The 21,426-nt window shown below is 37.0% G+C and overlaps 2 protein-coding genes and 1 long non-coding RNA gene across 3 annotated transcripts; all 3 read left to right on the top strand.

The window, feature by feature from the left end:
• The first annotated feature begins 357 nt into the window (after positions 1–357).
• Positions 358–3,282, top strand: LOC105447024. Its single transcript, XR_973949.2, has 3 exons — positions 358–434; positions 748–777; positions 3,153–3,282. It is a non-coding gene; the product is annotated as an uncharacterized LOC105447024 (long non-coding RNA).
• A 369-nt stretch (positions 3,283–3,651) lies between these two features.
• Positions 3,652–11,351, top strand: LOC105447026 (meiosis inhibitor protein 1). Its single transcript, XM_011684606.1, has 12 exons — positions 3,652–3,665; positions 3,812–4,045; positions 4,218–4,422; positions 4,795–4,909; positions 5,498–5,558; positions 6,499–6,620; positions 7,508–7,643; positions 8,115–8,266; positions 8,896–9,020; positions 9,719–9,850; positions 10,458–10,635; positions 11,338–11,351. Exons 1-12 carry the CDS (start codon positions 3,652–3,654, stop codon positions 11,349–11,351), a joined length of 1,488 nt encoding a protein of 495 aa, XP_011682908.1.
• A 4,992-nt stretch (positions 11,352–16,343) lies between these two features.
• LOC100889844 lies at positions 16,344–21,152 on the top strand. Its single transcript, XM_030984362.1, has 5 exons — positions 16,344–16,487; positions 17,899–17,980; positions 18,519–18,628; positions 19,104–19,238; positions 20,971–21,152. Exons 2-5 carry the CDS (start codon positions 17,944–17,946, stop codon positions 21,100–21,102), a joined length of 414 nt encoding a protein of 137 aa, XP_030840222.1. The 5' UTR covers positions 16,344–16,487; positions 17,899–17,943; the 3' UTR covers positions 21,103–21,152.
• The last annotated feature ends 274 nt before the right edge of the window (positions 21,153–21,426 follow it).

Raw genomic sequence — 21,426 nt, forward strand, 5'->3', positions numbered from 1 at the left:
TCCTGCATGTACATGACTCCCAACACCAAGCTAAAAAAGAAATTAAAAATCACAAAACATTTCATTGGTAATATACATTGAATTTCAGTTAAAAATAGTGAACATTAGAAAATATGTCACTTTTTCTTTTTTTTCAAAATCAGTGTTACCACATCTTAAATAAATATTGAATGCTCTGCATCATATGTAATTGCTAGGAAGCGATGTCTATAAATCACAATGTAAGTGTTCATTATTATTGTTATCATCGTTGATATTTCTCGTCTGAATAACTTAAATTTCTCTTCAACCAGCTCCATATTTTGCTGCCTGTTGCTGCTGTCTAAGCATGAGACATTTTTCACCAAGTGTCACACGGTCTATGGGATAGAAGCTATTGTTAGAACACTGCGACACTGCCAGAAGACTAGTAGTACCGACACACTGACACAGGGGTAAGACCGAACATCTGACATTTATTTTGCAGTACAAAATTATTTTTTCAATATGTCAAATTGAACCACTATTACATGTTCATCATCGACTACGTACTGTGTATTTTGCTTTGAAAAAGTGTTTGATATGTTCACTTTCTCTCTTTGTATTATGATTACAAGCAGTATTTTAAATTAAATAGAATAGAATATTTATTGAGGTCATGTTCGACTTTGAGAATAATATTTGCCTCCCCCCCCCCCCCATAAATACTGGTACCACTTTACACTTTACATAATTTTGTAATTTGTACATTGCTCCTTTTATTTACAGACTGTTGCTGCTTTCTGAAATTCTTCACAGGTATGGACACATGGTTATGTAATTATAGTTGTCTCTAAAAAGTTACAAATTTTGCAAGCAATTCTCAGATGTGTTGTAAGAGTCGCATAATCAAAGACACAAATTCTTGTCCTTAAAGGTAAAGGCCAGTATTGGAAACACCCCAATTTCGAAAAATGAAATGAAAGTTCTTATTACCAATCATGTGAAAGAATATATGATTTGATTTGATAAGGTTTTATTCGAATATTCAACAATACAGCTGGAGGCTGATACAAGTGAATTTACAGGGTAAAAATAATTCCATAGACATAAAAATATAATTATAAGCTTTAACACTTTTAAATGAATCCAGATATAAACAGTACATAGTAAATAAATCATAAATAATGAAAACAATAATAATATGTTTTGAATATTACATGATGATAAAATTTTTGACGGTAAACCGCCTACTAATTGATATATTTGGTAAATTAGTGTATCTCTTGCCTGTTGAGAGATATCAAATGCATGTGTCGCGCACGTGTGTGTAGTCCCATATACATCTTTCTGTGTACAGTGCTTCTAACTTTATGAAGACTTCGCCAAATTTTTTATCATTTTGATGATTCCAGAACCTTGCAGTACATCTACGCTAGATGATCAACCTTTTCTGATCGATTTCACAACGTTTCTTTCACAATGCAATTGCAAGACCATAACTGGTCTTTAGCTTTAAAGAAGACACGTAAATACCAACTTTATGGGAATGAACTGTGCAGTTGAATCAGTAATGTATCTCATATCTTTGATCAAATGATTGTATCATGAATAATGGATGACCTCTACCAGACTGACTGTCATTTCTGTATATTCTCCATGCATTACCAGCTAACAGTAAGGATTTACAGTGATTCCAGCAAATAAATTTATATCTGAATTCCATTTCTGTCACTGAATGACTACGGTATATATAAGCATTAATTATTATTATGCCTCCGCCACCGAAGGTGGTGCCGGAGGCATCATGTTTTCGGGTTGTCTGTCCGTACGTCCGTCCGTACGTCCGTCCCGTTTGACCGTTATCACAATATCTCAAGAACCATTTAAGATTTAAACTTAAGACTCGGGAATAGTATTTATCACCATAGGAAGACGATCTGATTAGATTTTGGAGTACGTAGGTCAAAGGTCACAGGTCACAGAGGTCAACTTATGAAATTCCTTGTATTGAGTTTGTTAGCGCGATATCTCAAGAACCATTTGAGATTTAAACTTCAAACTTAAGGATAGTATGTATCACCATAGGAAGACGATCTGATTAGATTTTGGAGCACGTATGTCAAAGGTCAAGGGTCACAGACGTCAACTTATGAAATTCCATACATTAAGATTGTTATCATGATATCTCAAGAACCACTGGAGATTTAAACTTCAAACTTAGTGATAGTGTGTATCACTATAGGAAAACAATCTGATTACATTTTGGAGCACGTAGGTCAAAGGTCAAGGGTCATAGAGGTCAACTTATGAAATTCCATACATTGAGATTGTTATCATGATATCTCAAGAACCACTGGAGATGTAAAAACTTCAAACTTAAGGATAGTATGTATCACCATAGGAAGACGATCTGATTAGATTTTGGAGCACGTAGGTCAAAGGTCAAGGGTCACAGAGGTCAACTTATGAAATTCCATACATTGAGATTGTTATCATAAAATCTCAAGAACCACTGGAGATTTAAACTTCAAACTTAATGATAGTGTGTATCACCATAGGAAGACAATCTGATTAGATTTTGGAGCACGTAGGTCAAAGGTCAAGGGTCACAGACGTCAACTTATGAAATTCCATACATTGAGATTGTTATCATGATATCTCAAGAACCACTGGAGAATTTTCACTTCAAACTTAATGATAGTATGTATCACCATATCATAATATCTCAAGAACCACTGGAGATTTAAACTTCAAACTTAATGATAGTGTGTATCACCATAGGAAGACAATCTGATTAGATTTTGGAGCACGTAGGTCAAAGGTCAAGGGTCACAGAGGTCAACTTATGAAATTCCATACATTGAGATTGTTATCATGATATCTCAAGAACCACTGGAGATTTAAACTCCAAACTTGTTTAAATTGCTCTATGGCGGAGGCATCATTTTCGACTGCGCGCAGTCAAAATTCCATCTAGTTTTATAATGAATGTAAATTGTTCATGCGTGGGTATATAGTCGTTCATGAAGTAGGCCACTTGGCAAACAATGAGCCAACAGGTATTATGCTCCCGTACGGACGTACGCATGAAAAGACATTAGTATGCACAGGAGCGTAATACCTGTTGGCTCAGTGTGCTGCCCTCTATATACCCACACTTGAACAACTTTAACAACCTTGGATTCTACTAGGCAACCCAAAGATGTGAAATTGCTAACCAGTCTGACTATCAGCAAACACATTTGTGACATGTTAGCTCATTGCATCAAGCATCAGGACAATGCGGTTTCTACACAAGCCATCCAAGCATTCACTCACTTGTTAAGGTAAGTAAGGTTTATGTGGAGAAATGCAATGTCAAACATCTTGCAGAACTTCTCTGGAAGATAGTTCACAATCTAATATTCTATTGTGTAGACAATTCATTAAAAAGAATGATAATGTAGTATTGTACATGTGAAAAAAGGTTGTCAGTTTGGATATGGTGGCTTTTCTTTAGAGAGTGTATATAAGGGTCTGATCATTTTGTGTAGTGACTGAATTCTACAAAACAGAGAGACCTGATAGTAATGTAGTAAGATATTCAGATGCGATCATAAAGAGATGCAAATCTTAAAGTAGTAGAATGCACCATAAATGTTTAAATGTGAATTCCAACAACTTTGTATGATTACTTGTGGATGTAGATTAATGGCTGTGCTTTTGTGGGATATTCAATTTTGTTCTCTCTCAATTTCCCTTGGTACTGTAATACGAGTATAAGGGGTTCCCCTTGATCAACAAGAAAAGTCAGGGAAAAGGTACCTGTCATTCATACAACTTTGTTTTTCTGGTTGGCAACCTCCTGCAGGAGAGATCACCTCCCAAGTCCAGTTGACTTCAAGTCCTTGGCCGAGCCTTTAGACGGGACCCTTGCCGTGCTTCAGAGGCTACCCAGGCCAGTGTGCAGGAGGACGAGCCAGAATCCCGGCAGGGACTCAAGGAGGACTGGCAAGTTCAGTGTGGAGAGTCAAGGGGAAGCTGTTGCCAAGAAACATCAGAATGTTCTGGAGCTGGTCATGTCTGTCTTGTTGAATGGTCTAAGGTAATTCTAGTAAATTAAAAATACAGTCAAACCTGCTTTAGTGACCACCTGTCTACAACAAGCACATTTTTGTTTCCCTTGAAAACGGCTTCCTCCATTGCATACACTTGTAAAGTACCTCTGAAGCACCTCCTAATAAGAAGTTCTATACACATTTTATGCTATTTAACAGGTTGGTCAAGGTTTGTCAAGAGGACCCTACATCAGATCCTGGTGTGTTTCTAAAACCCAAGACCGCCAATCTACTCAACCAGTCAAACTCCAAGTGCACTGATCGATTGTCACCGATAGATAATGCACTATATGAGAACAACCTGTCTTCTTTCACGCTGTATCTGATGGAGTCTCTGGATAGTGTTTGCATTCCTGCAGTCATGGTGAGTTACTCCTATTAAACTAGAAGTAGAATGCCAGTTTCATGTCATTGTAGACTGTTTAAAAATATTTTTTAAAAATTAAATTCTTTCACTCCAGTGTTTAAGTTTTATGTCAGATGTTTTTTCATGATAAATAAAAATGCACTAATTTCATCTTTCTATTTTGAAGAAATCATACACGTATGTGTCAAATTTGTATTTGCAATCCTTCTTTCATAAAAATGTAACAAGTATTTGATTAGAAAATTTTATGAATTACTGGTATGCAAACTAGTCTATATTGTAGATTACAAATTGTTGCTGTACTCTGTTTTTAGATACTTTTCCAACAGTTTTATCTTCAAATGTCTATTGCACGATGTCTTGTTTTAGGCAAACCATGAGGGATTGAGTCAACCTGGGATCTACACTTCACTCTTTGAATCACTCTCTATCATGCTCTCTCTTCATAAGAATGATGACCTTCACAACCTTTCTGAAAAACTAGGTAAAGAATTATAACATGTAGGAACTTTTGCAATTTGTCTCCTTTTCTGCTTGTTCGCCTCTCCTTCCTTAGCTATCAATGTAGCGCTGTGTACCAGCAGGGGGCCGTTTCTCGAAACCGTCATAACTGTCACGCAACTTGTCAGCTAAGTGTTTCACGAAGCCGTCTTTGCCAAAATGAGCGACAACTTCCGCGACAATGAGTTGTCACTGCTCCAAACCCGTCATATCTTTTTAATTGCTGTAAAGCGCCATCACAAGTCAGTTTGTTGCCATTTCATGGGCCGCGAAATGTACCATTAGTTTCCCTATCATTTTGAGAAAAATATAGACGAGTTCGGTACGTAATATGCTGGGATGCGCAATAATATAAATAACCCCTATCATTACCATCGTTATAAATGAAGATAAATTTGTATACATATGACATTAATGCTGTTCTTGAGACACTTGTGACATTTTGTAGCTTTTACTATATCATCTATTCATAATTTGTCTTAGAAAACATGATGTATTGAATGTCGAAATTTTGCTTAATGCATGATGATGATGCAACACTAACCCTAACCTTGGCTGTGTTTTATTACAGTTGGATCATCATTCATTCAGCTAGCATTAGAAGTAAGACATCGGTTCCAGTCACAAGAAGGGTATGTACAATCATAGACTAGTATGTTAACACGTTGACTTCTACGTTGTCAAAGTCCCATAGGGCTTAATACAGAGACCACCCGGTTCTTAAGGCAACAGGTTAATACATTTGTGCTTTCATCAACATGCTTTTTGTATCCATTTATGTCAGGAAAGTTCAGCCATATCTACATCATTTCCTTCATCAACAGAAGATTTGTGTGGGTGCTTGGTATATTCACACAACATGAGAGATGGTGAATTCATGATGCATTTAGTTCTTCTTCAAAGAATAATGACTCTATAGGTCCAATAATTTGACGCATCATTTTTATGTCTTGACAAATAATACCTATTTGTGTTTCATTGTTACAGCGTTGACAAATTCAGGTACATTTAAAAAACATTTTGTCCAGGCAGACATATAACCCTGCCCTATATTGCCCTCAAACTTTCACAGTTGATTAGGTAATGTGATCAAAGATTTGGTCAAAAGCCAACTAAATGCCAGAGAAAACTATGTTTTCTATAAAGTTGTGGCCTTGAACTGCGGCATGTATAGAGTTTCATACTTTCATTTTTGTTTTCTCTTGGCATATTCTTTATAACCTACAATCAGAGCTTGACACTAAAAGGTGCTCCGGACACATGGAGCCGAAAAAGATCCAGACACATTCCATATTTTGGAAAGGTGTACATAGGGCTCATGCATCAGGGACCCATTTCACAAATCCTTTTTTCAATGACAAATGACAAAAATCAGGGACAAATCTGCTGATAACCAATCAGAAGCAAGGATTTCACTAGCTTATAACAAAAACTGTCATATTTCATTAATGACAAGTTTTGTGAAATGGGGCCCTTGTCTGTAAAATCTCCATTGTGGACCCCCTGCCAAATCGGTTAATGTGGAACCCTTCTTACAATGATGTAACCTATTGATTTTCATGTTCTGTTTAGAATCAAAGAGCTCAAGAGAGCGACCGATACTTTCCTGGTGGACCTACTGCATTGCTTTTCATCTAAAGACACATCCGCATTAGATATGAACATCTCAGTAGACATGGTTCATAGCATCACAGGTAAATGCTTCTCCACGTGACATGTTTCGAACAAGTACAGTCGACCCTGCTTTAGTGGCCACCTGTCTACAAAGACCACATTTTTTGTTCCCCTTGAAAATGGGTTCTCCGGCATTGAAAATGTGCTAAAGGAACCTGTACATAACGACCACCTGCCTATAAAGACCATATTTTCTGTCTCCCTTTGGATGGTTTTTATAGACAGGTTTTAGTGTGTTAACATACCTCTCATTTTCTTTTTCTGTCAAATTCTTGTTACTTGACCTGTTCCTGTATCTTGATGATGATAAGATATAAAACCTTTGGACATGCATTTTAGATGAGAATGAAATAAATTCCAGTATGTAAAAATTGTAAATATAATACGCTGCAGATTGGATAGTTAGACTCGTGAATGAACCTGTAACATGGATTCAAATAGAAATTGATAAATGAAAATATTAAAGGTAGGATAAAGTTGTATCACATAATATTGATTTTTACTTTGTTGCTCTACATGTAGAGCCATATCTGTAGAAGATGTGAACATATCAAAAATTAGTTTCTTTTGATCAACTTGCGAAGTTTAATTCAATGTGATTTGACACAATTGGGCACAATCCGACAGAAATATGTATGTTCATTAGTGACATTAATTTGAATTTAGAAGGCTTTGTTATTTGTTGTTCTTTGTAAATTCTGTCCACTATAAAGGCATGCCTGGAGGTAATGTACATGGAGGTTTCAACAGTAAACCTATAAATCAACATCACAATTGGGTAAACAGCATTGCTTGATATCACATCATTTTATTGAAAAGTAGCTCTAATTGTTTAGATTCTTAATTTTGTTGAAGATGTCACATTGACAATGCAAGAATAAAGACTGACTTCTTGCTCTTTGTGTAGGTTCTCCCAGTGAGATATGTCATCTGCTTGAACGCCATGATGAAACTATCTGCAGAACCAGTAGATCAACATCACATGGAGATATGCAGCAATGTTTGCTGGCTCTAATCTACTATGCTTGGCTATATGGAGACAGGTATCAAACATTAACCATAGTTACTATATGATCATACTCTTTTGTTTATAATATCCTATCTGCAAAATCAACATTTGATTGAAAGGACAAAAAAAGTGATGTTATAGCTTGGGAAAAGATAAGAGATCATAAAATCACTAAAGTAGACAGCATGAATACAATGCTTAGGAGTCTTTTTCAAATTAAGAGCTGTGTATTCATCTATGTCAACATAATTTGTGATTCTGGTGGGATTTGTCTCTTGCAATGGGACTTTACTATGATGTACAGACTTGACGAATGATAGAAGCACCGTTCAACCCATAGTTGTTTGAATACATAAATATCTTTGTTTTCAGAATAACTGCCTCAGTTATTGAAGAGATTTAGCTTATTGCTCACTAAAGAGGGAAAGTTCTTTGTTGTTGTAATTTGATACTTTTCCTTTTGAAGTACATTGTTTGAGTTAATACTACACTTCTCCTTGTGCAGATGGGTTCCAAGCATGGATCTTCTAAATTGCCTGACATCTTTCATCACCCAGCATCCAGACATCACCTCTCTTCCTCTCTCATCTTCTAAGCATCTTCTCTTTCTCTTTGCCGATTGCTTTGTGCACTCTGGAAGTCGAACTGGAAGCAGTGGTAAGGACATTTGTTAAGTTACAAATTAAATCTTTCTCTACTACAGCACACCTATTTGTTTTAATTCATCTAAGTTTTGTAAGTTGTGCCAGTCAACTTTGTAAAAGCTGTTGTTTGAAAGAGTGATAAAGTCATGTAAGTTAGTCAGTCCACTGTTTTCTGTTGTATGACATTAGATTGTAAGTTAAGCCAGTCAACTTTTTAAAATGTTGTGTGGAAATTATTTGTGGTTTATCATTAGTTTGTTTTAATCAGTTGCTGCTGATGCATAAAATGGTGCAAAAAAAATATGCGAGTTATGTTAGTCAATTTTTCAATTCACTTGTTTTTTTGTATGTCAATTTTTAAAATCACCTTTTTTGATGTTGTTATGTCAGTCTACTTTTCAAATCACTATTCACTGTTTTTTTTTTAAATGGTGATGATAGCGACTATTTATTACTTGCAACATCTGAAAGACTAAATACATAATATAAACATAAGTTGTATTTTTCTTTCTCAACACACAGAACATCTTATCATTTTTAATAATTCCTCCAAAGTAATTATTTGTATATCTTCATCAATTACATAATTGCCTAACCGATTTAGAAATACATGTCAATGTTTTTGTTTTCTTGTGCAACAAGCTTGCTACATCTTGGCTGATCACATGACCAGACTAGATGTTCATACATTGTATACCAACCATCGAAGTCTGGTCCAGTGGCTATTTATGGCATCTAACATCCCTCCACAAGCAACACACAAAATAGTAAGTAAAGGTGTTCTTTCACTTATGGTATGTTCTGCACGGTGCACAATTCAAAATGCTTGTTTTTGCATAATTGCTAGGACCAGTTTTGCAGGGGGAAAAATGAATTTGGAAGTGCTTGAATGAGTATACTTCATAAGATATTTTAAGTGGATGTTAAAGGTAAAGACCAGTTTTGGAAAGGCCCCTCTCTCAAAAAATGAAATGGAAGCTCTTATACCATTCATGTGAAACAATACGTTTTGACTAATACAGGATGATGCAAATTTTGCCGGGAAACCACCTACTCATTGATATATTTGGTCAATTATCATATCTATCCGGCCTGGATAAATATCACAAATGCACTTCAACATTGAACATTTGGGCATATATTTCTGATTTTTTTTTTTTTTTTGCGAATTTAGGTTGAGGTACATATCTAAACCTCTGAAGGCAATATTTAAACAATATCCAAGGGATATTTTGCACCCAAAACCGGTCTATATCTTTAAGGGGATTTTTCTTATATGTGCATGAGCTCATGACTGATTTTTCATTAACTTCAGGTTTCATGTTATAGCTTTATTCAAAATTCCATAGAAATATAATACATAGAGCAAACAGTTGCATGAAGGGCCTGCCATAGTTAAATCCAACTTAAAGTTGATCTTAGTCTTTGTGATACACTCCCCATGACTTTTGTTTTTCACTTTCAGTTTGCTGAGTGGATAGATCATCTAGCATTGGATACAGAGGAGGCCAGTCTGGAAGATAATGAGAAAGATGGTGACATTGCACTCACTCTTCATCTAATGGGACAGAATCCATCTTGTTTGGATATCATGATGGTTGGTTTACAGTTCAGTACTTTCAACTCCAAATATATGTCACCTTTATAGAAATGTCACCTGAAAATTTTCTTAGAGTTTAAATACATGTAGAGTTGACAGAGTTAATCCCATTTTACAAGTGCATATTAACCACCTTAATGTTCATTGATTCATATTTCCAAGCTATGCATAATCTTCTCTTACTGTATTAATGGCCGGCTGTACTAGTTCAGCCAGAAGGGATTAGACCACACAGCGAGGTCACTGACAGGTGGCTATCTCATTAACTCAGCTCTCAATTAACATTTAAAAAAAAAGGATCATGGGGGACCAACAGACACCGATTGGGAAGTTTTCTATATAGAGGGAGCAAGTACAATGTAGCTACAAGTAGTACAGTGTGGCTTTAAGACTATTTTAGCCTTTAATGATTAGCTGTTTTCAAAAATCAGTCTTCGAATAATAAGAGAGGCATGCATCTGAAGAAATTGGAATACAAATTGCAAGTTGTATAAGGAGCAGTTACAACTTGTTACTTGAAATTGATGATATGATGTTCACATTCAAATCCCATGTTTTCTTGTTTATGGCCTTGATTTTCTTTTCATCATGTTTATGTTGATAGGATATGCTACAGCATGCTCCTTTCCCAACCAGGCCCAAGTGTGCAAGCCTCATCAAACGGTTACTCAGCTCTACAGCAGACCAAACCCTTGATGATACCCAGGACATGGACAGGATCAAGAAGAGGATGCCAGATCTACTCCAAGCTTGCACCTTGACAGATCCATCAAGACAAACAGGTTGTGGGCTAGAGAGAGAGATCAAGAGAGTTATCCTTATTCTATACATAGTATGGAATTTCAATGGCAACATCAGTTGGCATACTAACACACTATTTTACGGGTTCTAGGACACCTACCCCCTGCACAACTACCCCCTGGATAACCACCCCAAGTCAACTACCCCTAGGACAACTACCCCCTAGGGCAACCACCCTTTAGGACGACTACCGACCCCCCCCCCCCCCCCCCCGGACAACTACTCCCTGGACAATTACCCCCTAGGACAACCATCCTCTAGGATAAATACCACCGGGACAACTATCCTAGGGGGTAGTTGTCCTAGGGGGGTAGTTGACTGGGGTGGTTATCCGGGGGTTGATGTCCAGGGGGGAAGGTGTCCGGATATTTGATGACGTTCAGGCTGTTTTAAAAAATGAATTAAAATCTCATCAACTAACTTTTACCGAACGCAAAGTTCTTGAATTTATAAATAGAGTATAATAAGAGTATAATATTTCACTTTTAATGTAAATACATCATAGTTGTGTTGCTGGGTGAAATTTTCTTTGTACTTCAGTGTATTATACTTAAAAAGCAATTACGTTGTGTATGAGAAATTACTAACCATTCTTCCTTGCCAAGTTGGGTATATTTCTTCCATTCCATGTACAAACAATAGAACAATGATATATCTGTGGGTTCCTTTGCCCACTTTCCCAGACTTTGTCCATTAGCCATCCTTGATGAGACTGTTTAAAGCCCATCTGTACTATTGTACAGAGGGATTTGACCACCCTGCAAGGTCACTGGATAGGTGGTTATCTCATCAAACGAGCTCTCAATTAACAAAAGAAACAGAGGGTCATGGGGGACTGATGGTCACCGATAATGCATTGTTTGTTATATAGAGGGTGCAAGTAGCTATATAATTAGTGCAGTGGGGCTTTAAAAGGTGGTGGAAATATCTTGATCTATTTTCTGACATATTCCAGGTACAGAGCTTGGCTGTACATGTATTCTAGAGGTCCTCTGCACACTGTACCAGAATCATCCATCAACCACCCTGGATGAGATAGATCTCAAGATTATTTACCATGGTAAGATAGATGTCTGCATCTCCATATATCCTTACATGTATTTTAATGCCTTTTTTTCATTATGATTTCTATTGATTATACAGTCAAACCTGTCTATAGCGACCGCCCAAGGGAAACACAAAAAGTGGTCTTTGTAGACACGTGGTCACTAAAGCAGTTTGACTACCGTATTTGCCGGCGATAAGGCCGCAGCCCCAACTTTGACATTTCGTAGAGGAAAAAAAAAAAAAAAAAACGGACCAAACAAAAGAATCATAACTTTCTCTTAGAACACTCTTTTTTTTTACAAACTGATACCAAATTCATCAATATTCTTATAAATTTACAAGAAGTTTACCTAAAAAATGATCGTAATTTAGCAGATCTTCATCGACTTTTAAGCTATCACTGTATCGCACGCAGATTTATTATCCTACAATACCCCTACCACGATGTGCAGTGTAATCCGGAATTGCGTTTTTGACCTGCGCAGTTGCGTTGCGCGGCAGCTAGCTCCGTAAGTATAGTAATGGCCTGTCCCTTCTTTTACTTTTTGGCAATGCAATGGTACTTAGATCTAGATCTATCGGCAGATTTTATTAGAAAAATAAATTATGCTCTTTTTTTCGTCTTCATGTCAACTATGCAACATAAAATTGTGTGGAGTTATTTTAGAATTTTCCTGTACCGTTGTCTAGTCATTCCAGTCCCATATGTTCAAATGAACGTGCTGTTTTGACCGCTGAATTTTGTTGTAGCGTAAAGGCCGACCCCGACTTTTTGATATTTTTCTTCCAAAAACACTGCAGCCTTATCGCCAGCAAGTACAGTACCTGCAAAACATAAATATGATAGTAGACACTTGCATATAAGTATAACAATTTAATTTATCTTTCGCCCAATGTACCATAATCTATACATGAAGTGATATTTTCTCATTTCTGTGTGACCATTGTATAGGCACTCAAAATTGACACCTGCCATATTGAATTCTCCATAGTTTTAAATAAAGATTGCGCCATCATCTTTTTATGCCTCCGCCACCGAAGGTGGTGCCGGAGGCATTATGTTTTCGGGTTGTCCGTCCGTACGTCCGTCCCGTTTGACCGTTATCACAATATCTCAAGAACCATTTAAGATTTAAACTTAAGACTCGGAAATAGTATTTATCACCATAGGAAGACGATCTGATTAGATTTTGGAGTACGTAGGTCAAAGGTCACAGGTCACAGAGGTCAACTTATGAAATTCCTTGTATTGAGTTTGTTAGCGCGATATCTCAAGAACCATTTGAGATTTAAACTTCAAACTTAAGGATAGTATGTATCACCATAGGAAGACGATCTGATTAGATTTTGGAGCACGTATGTCAAAGGTCAAGGGTCACAGAGGTCAACTTATGAAATTCCATACATTGAGATTGTTATCATGATATCTCAAGAACCACTGGAGATTTAAACTTCAAACTTAGTGATAATGTGTATCACTATAGGAAAACAATCTGATTAGATTTTGGAGCATGTAGGTCAAAGGTCAAGGGTCACAGAGGTCAACTTATGAAATTCCATACATTGAGATTGTTATCATAATATCTCAAGAACCACTGGAGATTTAAACTTCAAACTTAATGATAGTGTGTATCACCATAGGAAGACAATCTGATTAGATTTTGGAGCACGTAGGTCAAAGGTCAAGGGTCACAGAGGTCAACTTATGAAATTCCATACATTGAGATCGTTATCGCGATATCTCAAGAACCACTGGAGAATTTTCACTTCAAACTTAATGATAGTATGTATCACCATATCATAATATCTCAAGAACCACTGGAGATTTAAACTTCAAACTTAATGATAGTGTGTATCACCATAGGAAGACAATCTGATTAGATTTTGGAGCACGTAGGTCAAAGGTCAAGGGTCACAGAGGTCAACTTATGAAATTCCATACATTGAGATTGTTATCATGATATCTCAAGAACCACTGGAGATTTAAACTCCAAACTTGTTTAAATTGCTCTATGGCGGAGGCATCATTTTCGACTGCGCGCAGTCAAAATTCCATCTAGTTTTGTTGTAAATTAGTGTGTCAATTTTATGGTGTGACTTCTACAAATATTGTGTTTTGACTCAATAAAAATATAGACCGGTAGTGGTAAAATTGCGGTCCAAGGGTGTTGGGTGCAAAATATCCATCCAATATTGTTTACATATTGCCTTCAGAGGTTTAGATGGCAATAATTCAACCTAAATTTGCAAAAAAGCAGAAATATATGCCCCAATGTTCAACGTTGAAGTGCATTCGCGATATCTTTCAAGGCCGGATCAATATGATAATTTTACCAAATATATCAATGAGTAGCAGTTTCCTTGCAAAATTTGTATCATCACGTATTAGTAAAAACATATTCTTTAATATGATTGGTAATAAGAGCTTCCATTTCATTTTTTGAGATGAGGGGCGTTTCCAAAACTGGTCTACACCTTTAAGATTCAATGCTCTTTGTGGAGAGGTTTTCATGCTTTTAAAATGTCTTCAACATCTCTCTTTTCAAACTTGTATCTTTTCTCTTGCATTATATTTCAGTCATCAATATTCTGACAAAGCAGACCAATAAAGACCAAGATGCAATCCTTGCCAGCTTGAATTTCTTGACAAATCTTCTTGTTCACACCGCGAGGCATGGTGAAAGTAGAGGTAAGATTGGAGTTTGTTAACTCTTTATTTGTTTCTACATTCCCCCTCCAGTGTTTGGAGCACGGTGCAGTGGATCCCTGTGTCTACCGCGGCTGCGCTCTGGGCGCGGGGTGTGGCAGGTGGAGACAGTTTGGGTGGTGGACTAATCTAATTAATTTAAGCTCCTAAAATCATTTAATGATTTCTTGTGTTATGTTTTATAATATTGTTTTTTTTAATCATGTCACAACTCTGTATTATATTATATCATGTTAGATTGTTTTGAGTACCAAATAAAATATCATTTGAAAAACAAAAAAAATAGCACTACAGTACAGATAAAGGGGAAACTCTGCTTGCGATATTAAGAAAGATAGTAGAAATTTTAAAGTAAAGCTAGTCTTCATGTAGTATTTAAATTGTGTCTTTCCCGTATTAGAAGTTAAACATGTTTAATTAATTTGTTCCTTGTAATATAAGATCTGTGTCAAATTTAACCTCTAAGTAGACTAAATGAAATCTAATTGAATTTCATGGCTCTTGGTCGCTGAAAATCAGTAAATCTGTAATGCTTCTCTGATCTCTCCAGTGTTATCCCTGATCGTTTCCAATGAGGCCATCCTGACATGTATCCAGCACCATTGTAACTTGGAACCGACATCTTCTCTTCTCCTTCGCATGCAGTGCTCTGCTCTCACTCTACTTGCACACCTGGCCATCTATCAGAAACAGTTTAAGATGAAGGTAGGATTTATGCCCCTCTCATTAATTGTATCCCCCCGGCAGTATGCCTCTGAAAATGGATCCTAATGGCGTATGTATGACATATTTTCCAAAATGGACCCTAATGGGGTATGTGTTGGAACGAATCTGATTTGTCTAAATTGTGGGGTGAAAGTATTGATGTGATTTTTAAGCAATAACAATTCAAACACACCAATCAATCAAACACGGCAACTCAGCATCCCAACTTTTTTAACTACAGCAATTTTCTGTTTTCTTGCCCTGACAGCAATGATAACAGCTCTGCAGTGTTTTTGTCTTTCTAATTGTTTCTTCACACCTTTCTTGCCTCTTGAATGATTTACGATCATACTTTGTTTGCACACTACACACCTGACCCCTGGTGGGAACTCTATCGTTTCCGATTCTACTATCCCAGGATCTATTTGTCTACTAGCAATGATATGCGCAAGTACATTTTGATATGACCAGGTGAAATTGCTTGTTTGGTCCTCAAAATGTAAGGAAAATATACATTTACATGTATAGTATTCTAACTAACTACTCAAAATTTTAAATCACATTAAATGACATAAAAGTTGAAACACCTCAAAAGAGCAATATCTCTATGAACAAGCAGAATCAATAACTGTTCTGTTAAATGTTTCTACCCTAGGTGAACCACAGGGTGACACTCAAGGAGGATATACTACTTAGGCTGATGTCGTGCTCATCAAAAGAAATCCAGCAGTGTAAGCATGGGCTCTCATTATTAAGTATTGTTTGACAGTTTGGCTCAGATATTATTTTTGTACTAAAAAAGGAACTGTAGATCAATGTGTGTTAAAATTTGATGGTGTGTATTAATGTGTGTGTTTGTGAGTTAATCTTATGAAATTTTTAATTAAAAAAAACACTTAAAGTGGGAAAGGAAAAGTTAATTGCTTTACACTAATTTCTAACTAGACCACGTCGTGCAAAAGAGTTGTGATGTATTAAAGTCGATTGTGTATTAATTTGAGATTGATATCAGTGGCAAAAAGAGAGCCTTTAAGTTTGTGATTGATTGGAGGACTTACGGTCAATTAAGATGGAGTGAACTGTTACATTTCAAATCTCTGTGCAAAATAAAGATCATGCACTGCACATCTTTTGTGTTTATCTTGGTATTTAGTGGCCAGCATACAGCTGTGGACAGCCCTGTTCCTATCATCCACATCACCACAGCATCCACCACCACTACCATCATCATCATGTGGTCACAGAGAGCCATCCCTCATCAAACTTTGTTCTGAGAAGAGAAGACAGCTACTGGAAGAGGAAGACCTAGGACTCCCTGTCACCTGCCACACCCTAAGGAAGGTGTACACTTTCTTGCAGAACATTGTGCTTCAGGTATGGGAATAATATTAGTATTGACTAACTGTCATCTGGTAGGGTATGTTTTCCTCCCGCTTCCTTTTAATTCTCTTTAATCTCTCTCCCTTTCGTATCACTATCACTCCTACTATTTTTATAATGCGCTGATATATTTCAATGAAATTTTGGTATAAACATCTCTCTCATCCTTGTTCTTTCTATGTCTTCACGCCTTTACCCCTCTTCCAATCTGTCTCCCCTCTCTCTCCTCCTCTTACTAACCCTCTATTAGTTTGATAATACTCTTCAAATTCATCCTCCCTTTGCAATTCAGTAGGGTTCCACTTAAAGAGTAAGTCCACATCTAATGTAAATCCATCTATCTCTACCTTCCCCTCTGTTGATCTCTCTCCCCTTCTCCCTCACCCTCTATTAGTTTAAAAATGTTCTTTAAATTCATCCTCCTTTGCAATTTAGTAGGTCGTCAGTATCAGAGTAAGTCCACATCTAATGTAGATCAATCTATCTCTACCACCCTCTGTCGCTATCTCTCCCCTCTCTCTCACCCTCTTACTAACCCTCTATTAGTTTAATAATGCTCTTCAAATTCATCCTCCCTTTGCAATTCAGTAGATTTTCTCTTAAAGACTAAGTCCACATCTAATGTAGATCATTCTTTCTCTACTAACCCCTCTGTCGCTCACTCCTCTCTCTCTCTCTCTCCTATTTATACTAAACCTCTATTAGTCATCAAATTCATCCTCCCTTTGCAATTCAGTAAGTCTTCACTATCAGAGTAAGTCCACATCTAATGTAGATCAATCTATCTCTACCACCCTCTGTCGCTATCTCTCCCCTCTCTCTCACCCTCTTACTAACCCTCTATTAGTTTAATAATGCTCTTCAAATTCATCCTCCCTTTGCAATTCAGTAGATTTTCTCTTAAAGACTAAGTCCACATCTAATGTAGATCATTCTTTCTCTACTAACCCCTCTGTCGCTCACTCCTCTCTCTCTCTCTCTCTCTCTCTCTCCTATTTATACTAAACCTCTATTAGTCATCAAATTCATCCTCCCTTTGCAATTCAGTAAGTCTTCACTATCAGAGTAAGTCCACATCTAATGCAGATCAATTTATTTTTACCACCCCCTCTGTCGCTCTCTCTCTCTCTCTCTCTCTCCTCCTGTCCCTAAACTTATTCATTTATTAGTTTTATAGCGCATTAAAATTTGCATTATTCTATTCAACAAGACATCATTTGTTGACTTTTACATTTATTATCACACCGTGTAAATGAATGGAGAAAAGGTTACAATGTTCAACTACTATATAAAAAGTCAGGTCAAGAATCAATTTCATCCTTACACAACACTGTAATATTGATGAGAAAAGAGAAATCTTTTGGACATATGAATGTATCTTTCTTTGCTTAATTGTCACCCACAGGGGAGTGAGCTGTTACTGCATGCGTCTGTCATCTGTATCAAAGCAATGATCAACATGACGGCTGACAAAAACCCCACAGCAAGTAAGCTCAGTGTTACATTCCTCTCATATGATCTGACAGCATCCTGTATCTGACATTTTTTTTCCTTCATAATTATTGTTTTTCTTTATTTTTTTCTTTCTATTTTGCAACATTAATTCATAAATGAAAAGAGTAAAACGAATTATCTTGTTTTGTCTCAAGGAAGGAAATCAAATCAAAAAGCAAATTTACAATTGACACCTGCCCCCTAGTCTTAAAATCCATGAAAAGGTGAAAGTAAAACTACCCACAATTATGTGGAATTCACAGATGAATTATAATGAACTTCTTTTTTGTTGGGGGGGGGGGGGGCAAAAGTTTTCCAGCACAGATAAAGTAGGAAATGTTTTTAAAAAAGAAAATAGATTGATAATCTAGATCAGGGCCATGCAGAGGAACTTGATCATTTCATAACTTTTAGCAGCTGATATTATTATAATTTGTTGGTGTATGAGATTAGACATGATTATCGCTTAAGATATCTAGAGCAATTCGTAATGATATTTTATTTTATTTTTATGTTGTTTGTTATCAACAGATCAGCATCTATTGAGTCAGCCATGGAATCAACTGCTTATCAACTGTGTAGTGGAACTATACCAGGAGTCCAGTACTATTAACCAAGCCATTCCAGAACTCATCACTCTTGTAAGTACCTAAACCCATTCCATCACGGGAGTCATAATCAGCAAATAAAGGCTTTAATGCTCATATTCGTCACACTGTGACACTTGTATTACACTTGTATTACACAGTTTATAGCTGACCTGCTAAGTAACTGGCGCTCAAGCATATTGGGTATCCAATTACTCTAGGATGGAGAGTGGCAAATGTAGATTAATGAATGGCATAAACAAATTTGTGTCAGACTGGGATTTAAACCCTGCACCTTGTGAACTACAGTCCAGAGATTTAGCCTCTGGACCATAACACCTTTACAATTGAAGTGACTTAATTCCATCTCTTTCGAACCGACAGACCTCTTTTTGAAGATTGTATCATATCTACTGCTATTGACAAAATATTGATTATGGAATATTGTGGAAGAACTAATCATATGCATAATAGATATCTGTGAATCTGAATCTTGTTGAATTTTGTTTTGTTCTTAATTGTTTGTCAGTTCATGATGCAAGGTAACATACAGGGCTATGTAAAGCAGCACCATGTGGACAGCTTACTGCTATCTATCTTCAAGACAGAACCAGCTCAGCACGACAGACAGCAAGCATCCTCTATTCAACATCTATTAAACGCAGTAAGTCTTCTTGTGAATGTATAGTGAGGGCTTCTTGTGAAATAAGGATGAATATTCATGGTTCTCCCAGCGAAGAAAATTAGTAATCAGCTAACCGTCCCTTGCAAAAATAAAAACTACACGTATTACAACGTATGTGCGCTAATAGCAAATGTAGGTAGTACCAGATGTAACGCTAGTTTATTCCATCTTATTCAATGTTGGGCACAGTTTTTATGCCTCCGTTACGAAGTAGCCGAAGGCATTATGTTTTCGGGTTGTCCGTCCGTCAGTCCGTCTGTACGTACGTACGTCTGTACGTACGTACGTACGTACGTCCCGTTCTCGTGATCGCGTTATCTGAAGAACCGATTGATGGATTCCTGCCAAACTTTGGTCATGTATGTATCTTGCAGAGTCAAAGAACTGATTAGATTTTGGGGTCATGAGGTTAAAGGTCAAAGGTCACAGGGCTCATTATGTATGCAAAAACAGCTCGTGATCGCGTTATCTCAAGAACCGAGTGATGGATTGCTGCCAAACTTAGGTCATGTATGTTACTTGCAGAACCGATGAAGTGATTAGATTTTGGGGTCATGAGGTCAAAGGTCAAAGGCCACAGCGCACATTATGTATGCAAAAGCAGCTCGTGATCGCGTTATCTCAAGAACCGAGTGATGGATTGCTGCCAAACTTAGGTCATGTATGTTACTTGCTGAACCGATGAAGTGATTAGATTTTGGGGTCATGAGGTCAAAGGTCAAAGGCCACAGCGCACATTATGTATGCAAAAACAGCTCGTGATCGCGTTATCTCAAGAACCGAGTGATGGATTGCTGCCAAACTTAGGTCATGTATGTTACTTGCAGAACCGATGAAGTGATTAGATTTTGGGGTCATGAGGTCAAAGGTCAAAGGCCACAGCGCACATTATGTATGCAAAAACAGCTCGTGATTGCGTTATCTCAAGAACCGATTGATCGATTGCTGCTAAACTTAGGTCATGTATGTTACTTGCAGAGCAGATGAACTGATTAGATTTTGGGGTCACGAGGTCAAAGGTCAAAGGCCACAACGCACATTATGTATGCAAAAACAGCTCGTGATCGCGTTCTCAAGAACCGATTGATGGATTCCTGCCAAAATTATGTCATGTATGTTACTTGCAGAGCCAATGAACTGAGTAGATTCTTGGTTCATAAGGTCAAAGGTCAAAGGTCATGGGCTCATTATGTATGCAGAAATAGCTTGTGAAAACATTCTCATTAGAACTGACAGATGGATTACTATTTAACTCAGGACATCTTGCAGAGCCAATGAACTGAGTAGATTTTAGGGTCATGAGGTCAAAGATCAAAGGGTCATATATGTATATGAGAAATTGCTTGTAATCACGATATTCTGAGAACCTGTTAATGGATTACAATTGAACTTGAATTCGAAAAATGTGTTCTGTTTTGGTTTGTAAAATTGCTCTATGACGGAGGCATCATTTTCGATTGCGCGCAGTTGAATTCCATCTAGTCTTCATTTATGTCACAGTTTCTCTGTTTTTTCCATATATGTGTGTATGTTGCATGTAGGATTTGTGTTGCCATAATTTTACTCCCCTACCTCTCCTTACATTTCTTTGAAAATATGAGTTAGTTGGCAAGTGTTTACATGTTTCTGTATATTATCTTAGACGATACTTTCTCTATTTCTACATCTAAGTACCGGTAATCCAATACAATAATTATTCATTGTGCTATAGGTGCGGTCCAGACCAGAAATTGTGATGAGCAAAAGACAGAGTGATCAGCTAGCATCATGGATGGATAAGCTAAAGACTCACTTACTGCAACTACCCAAGGATCATCCTACATTTCATCTGCTGTACCCTTAAAAGTGTAGACCAGATGAAGGCCTACTTGTAATCTCTGGATTTTTAGTTTCTTAGCTTTATTTTATGTCCAAAGGAGGCAATAATGGTTGAAGCGACTCTTCGTAGATTTGAACTTCTTGATGATGATCAATTGTGACCCGGCACCACAAAACCAACAAAAAGTCGCAAAAAATTATTTTCCTGATTTCATCTGATTATGAAAGAAGAAGTTCTCCTCATTAAAATGGTATATTACTTGTCCAAATTGAAGCTTCCTAACCCTTTCAATTTAGTGAACGAAAAGAGCTGGTGAGGGAGGTTACTGGTATTAAATTGTGAGAAAGA

This window comes from Strongylocentrotus purpuratus, unplaced genomic scaffold (genome assembly GCF_000002235.5).
Source record: "Strongylocentrotus purpuratus isolate Spur 01 unplaced genomic scaffold, Spur_5.0 spur5_scaffold_14, whole genome shotgun sequence".
NCBI lineage: Eukaryota > Metazoa > Echinodermata > Echinoidea > Camarodonta > Strongylocentrotidae > Strongylocentrotus > Strongylocentrotus purpuratus.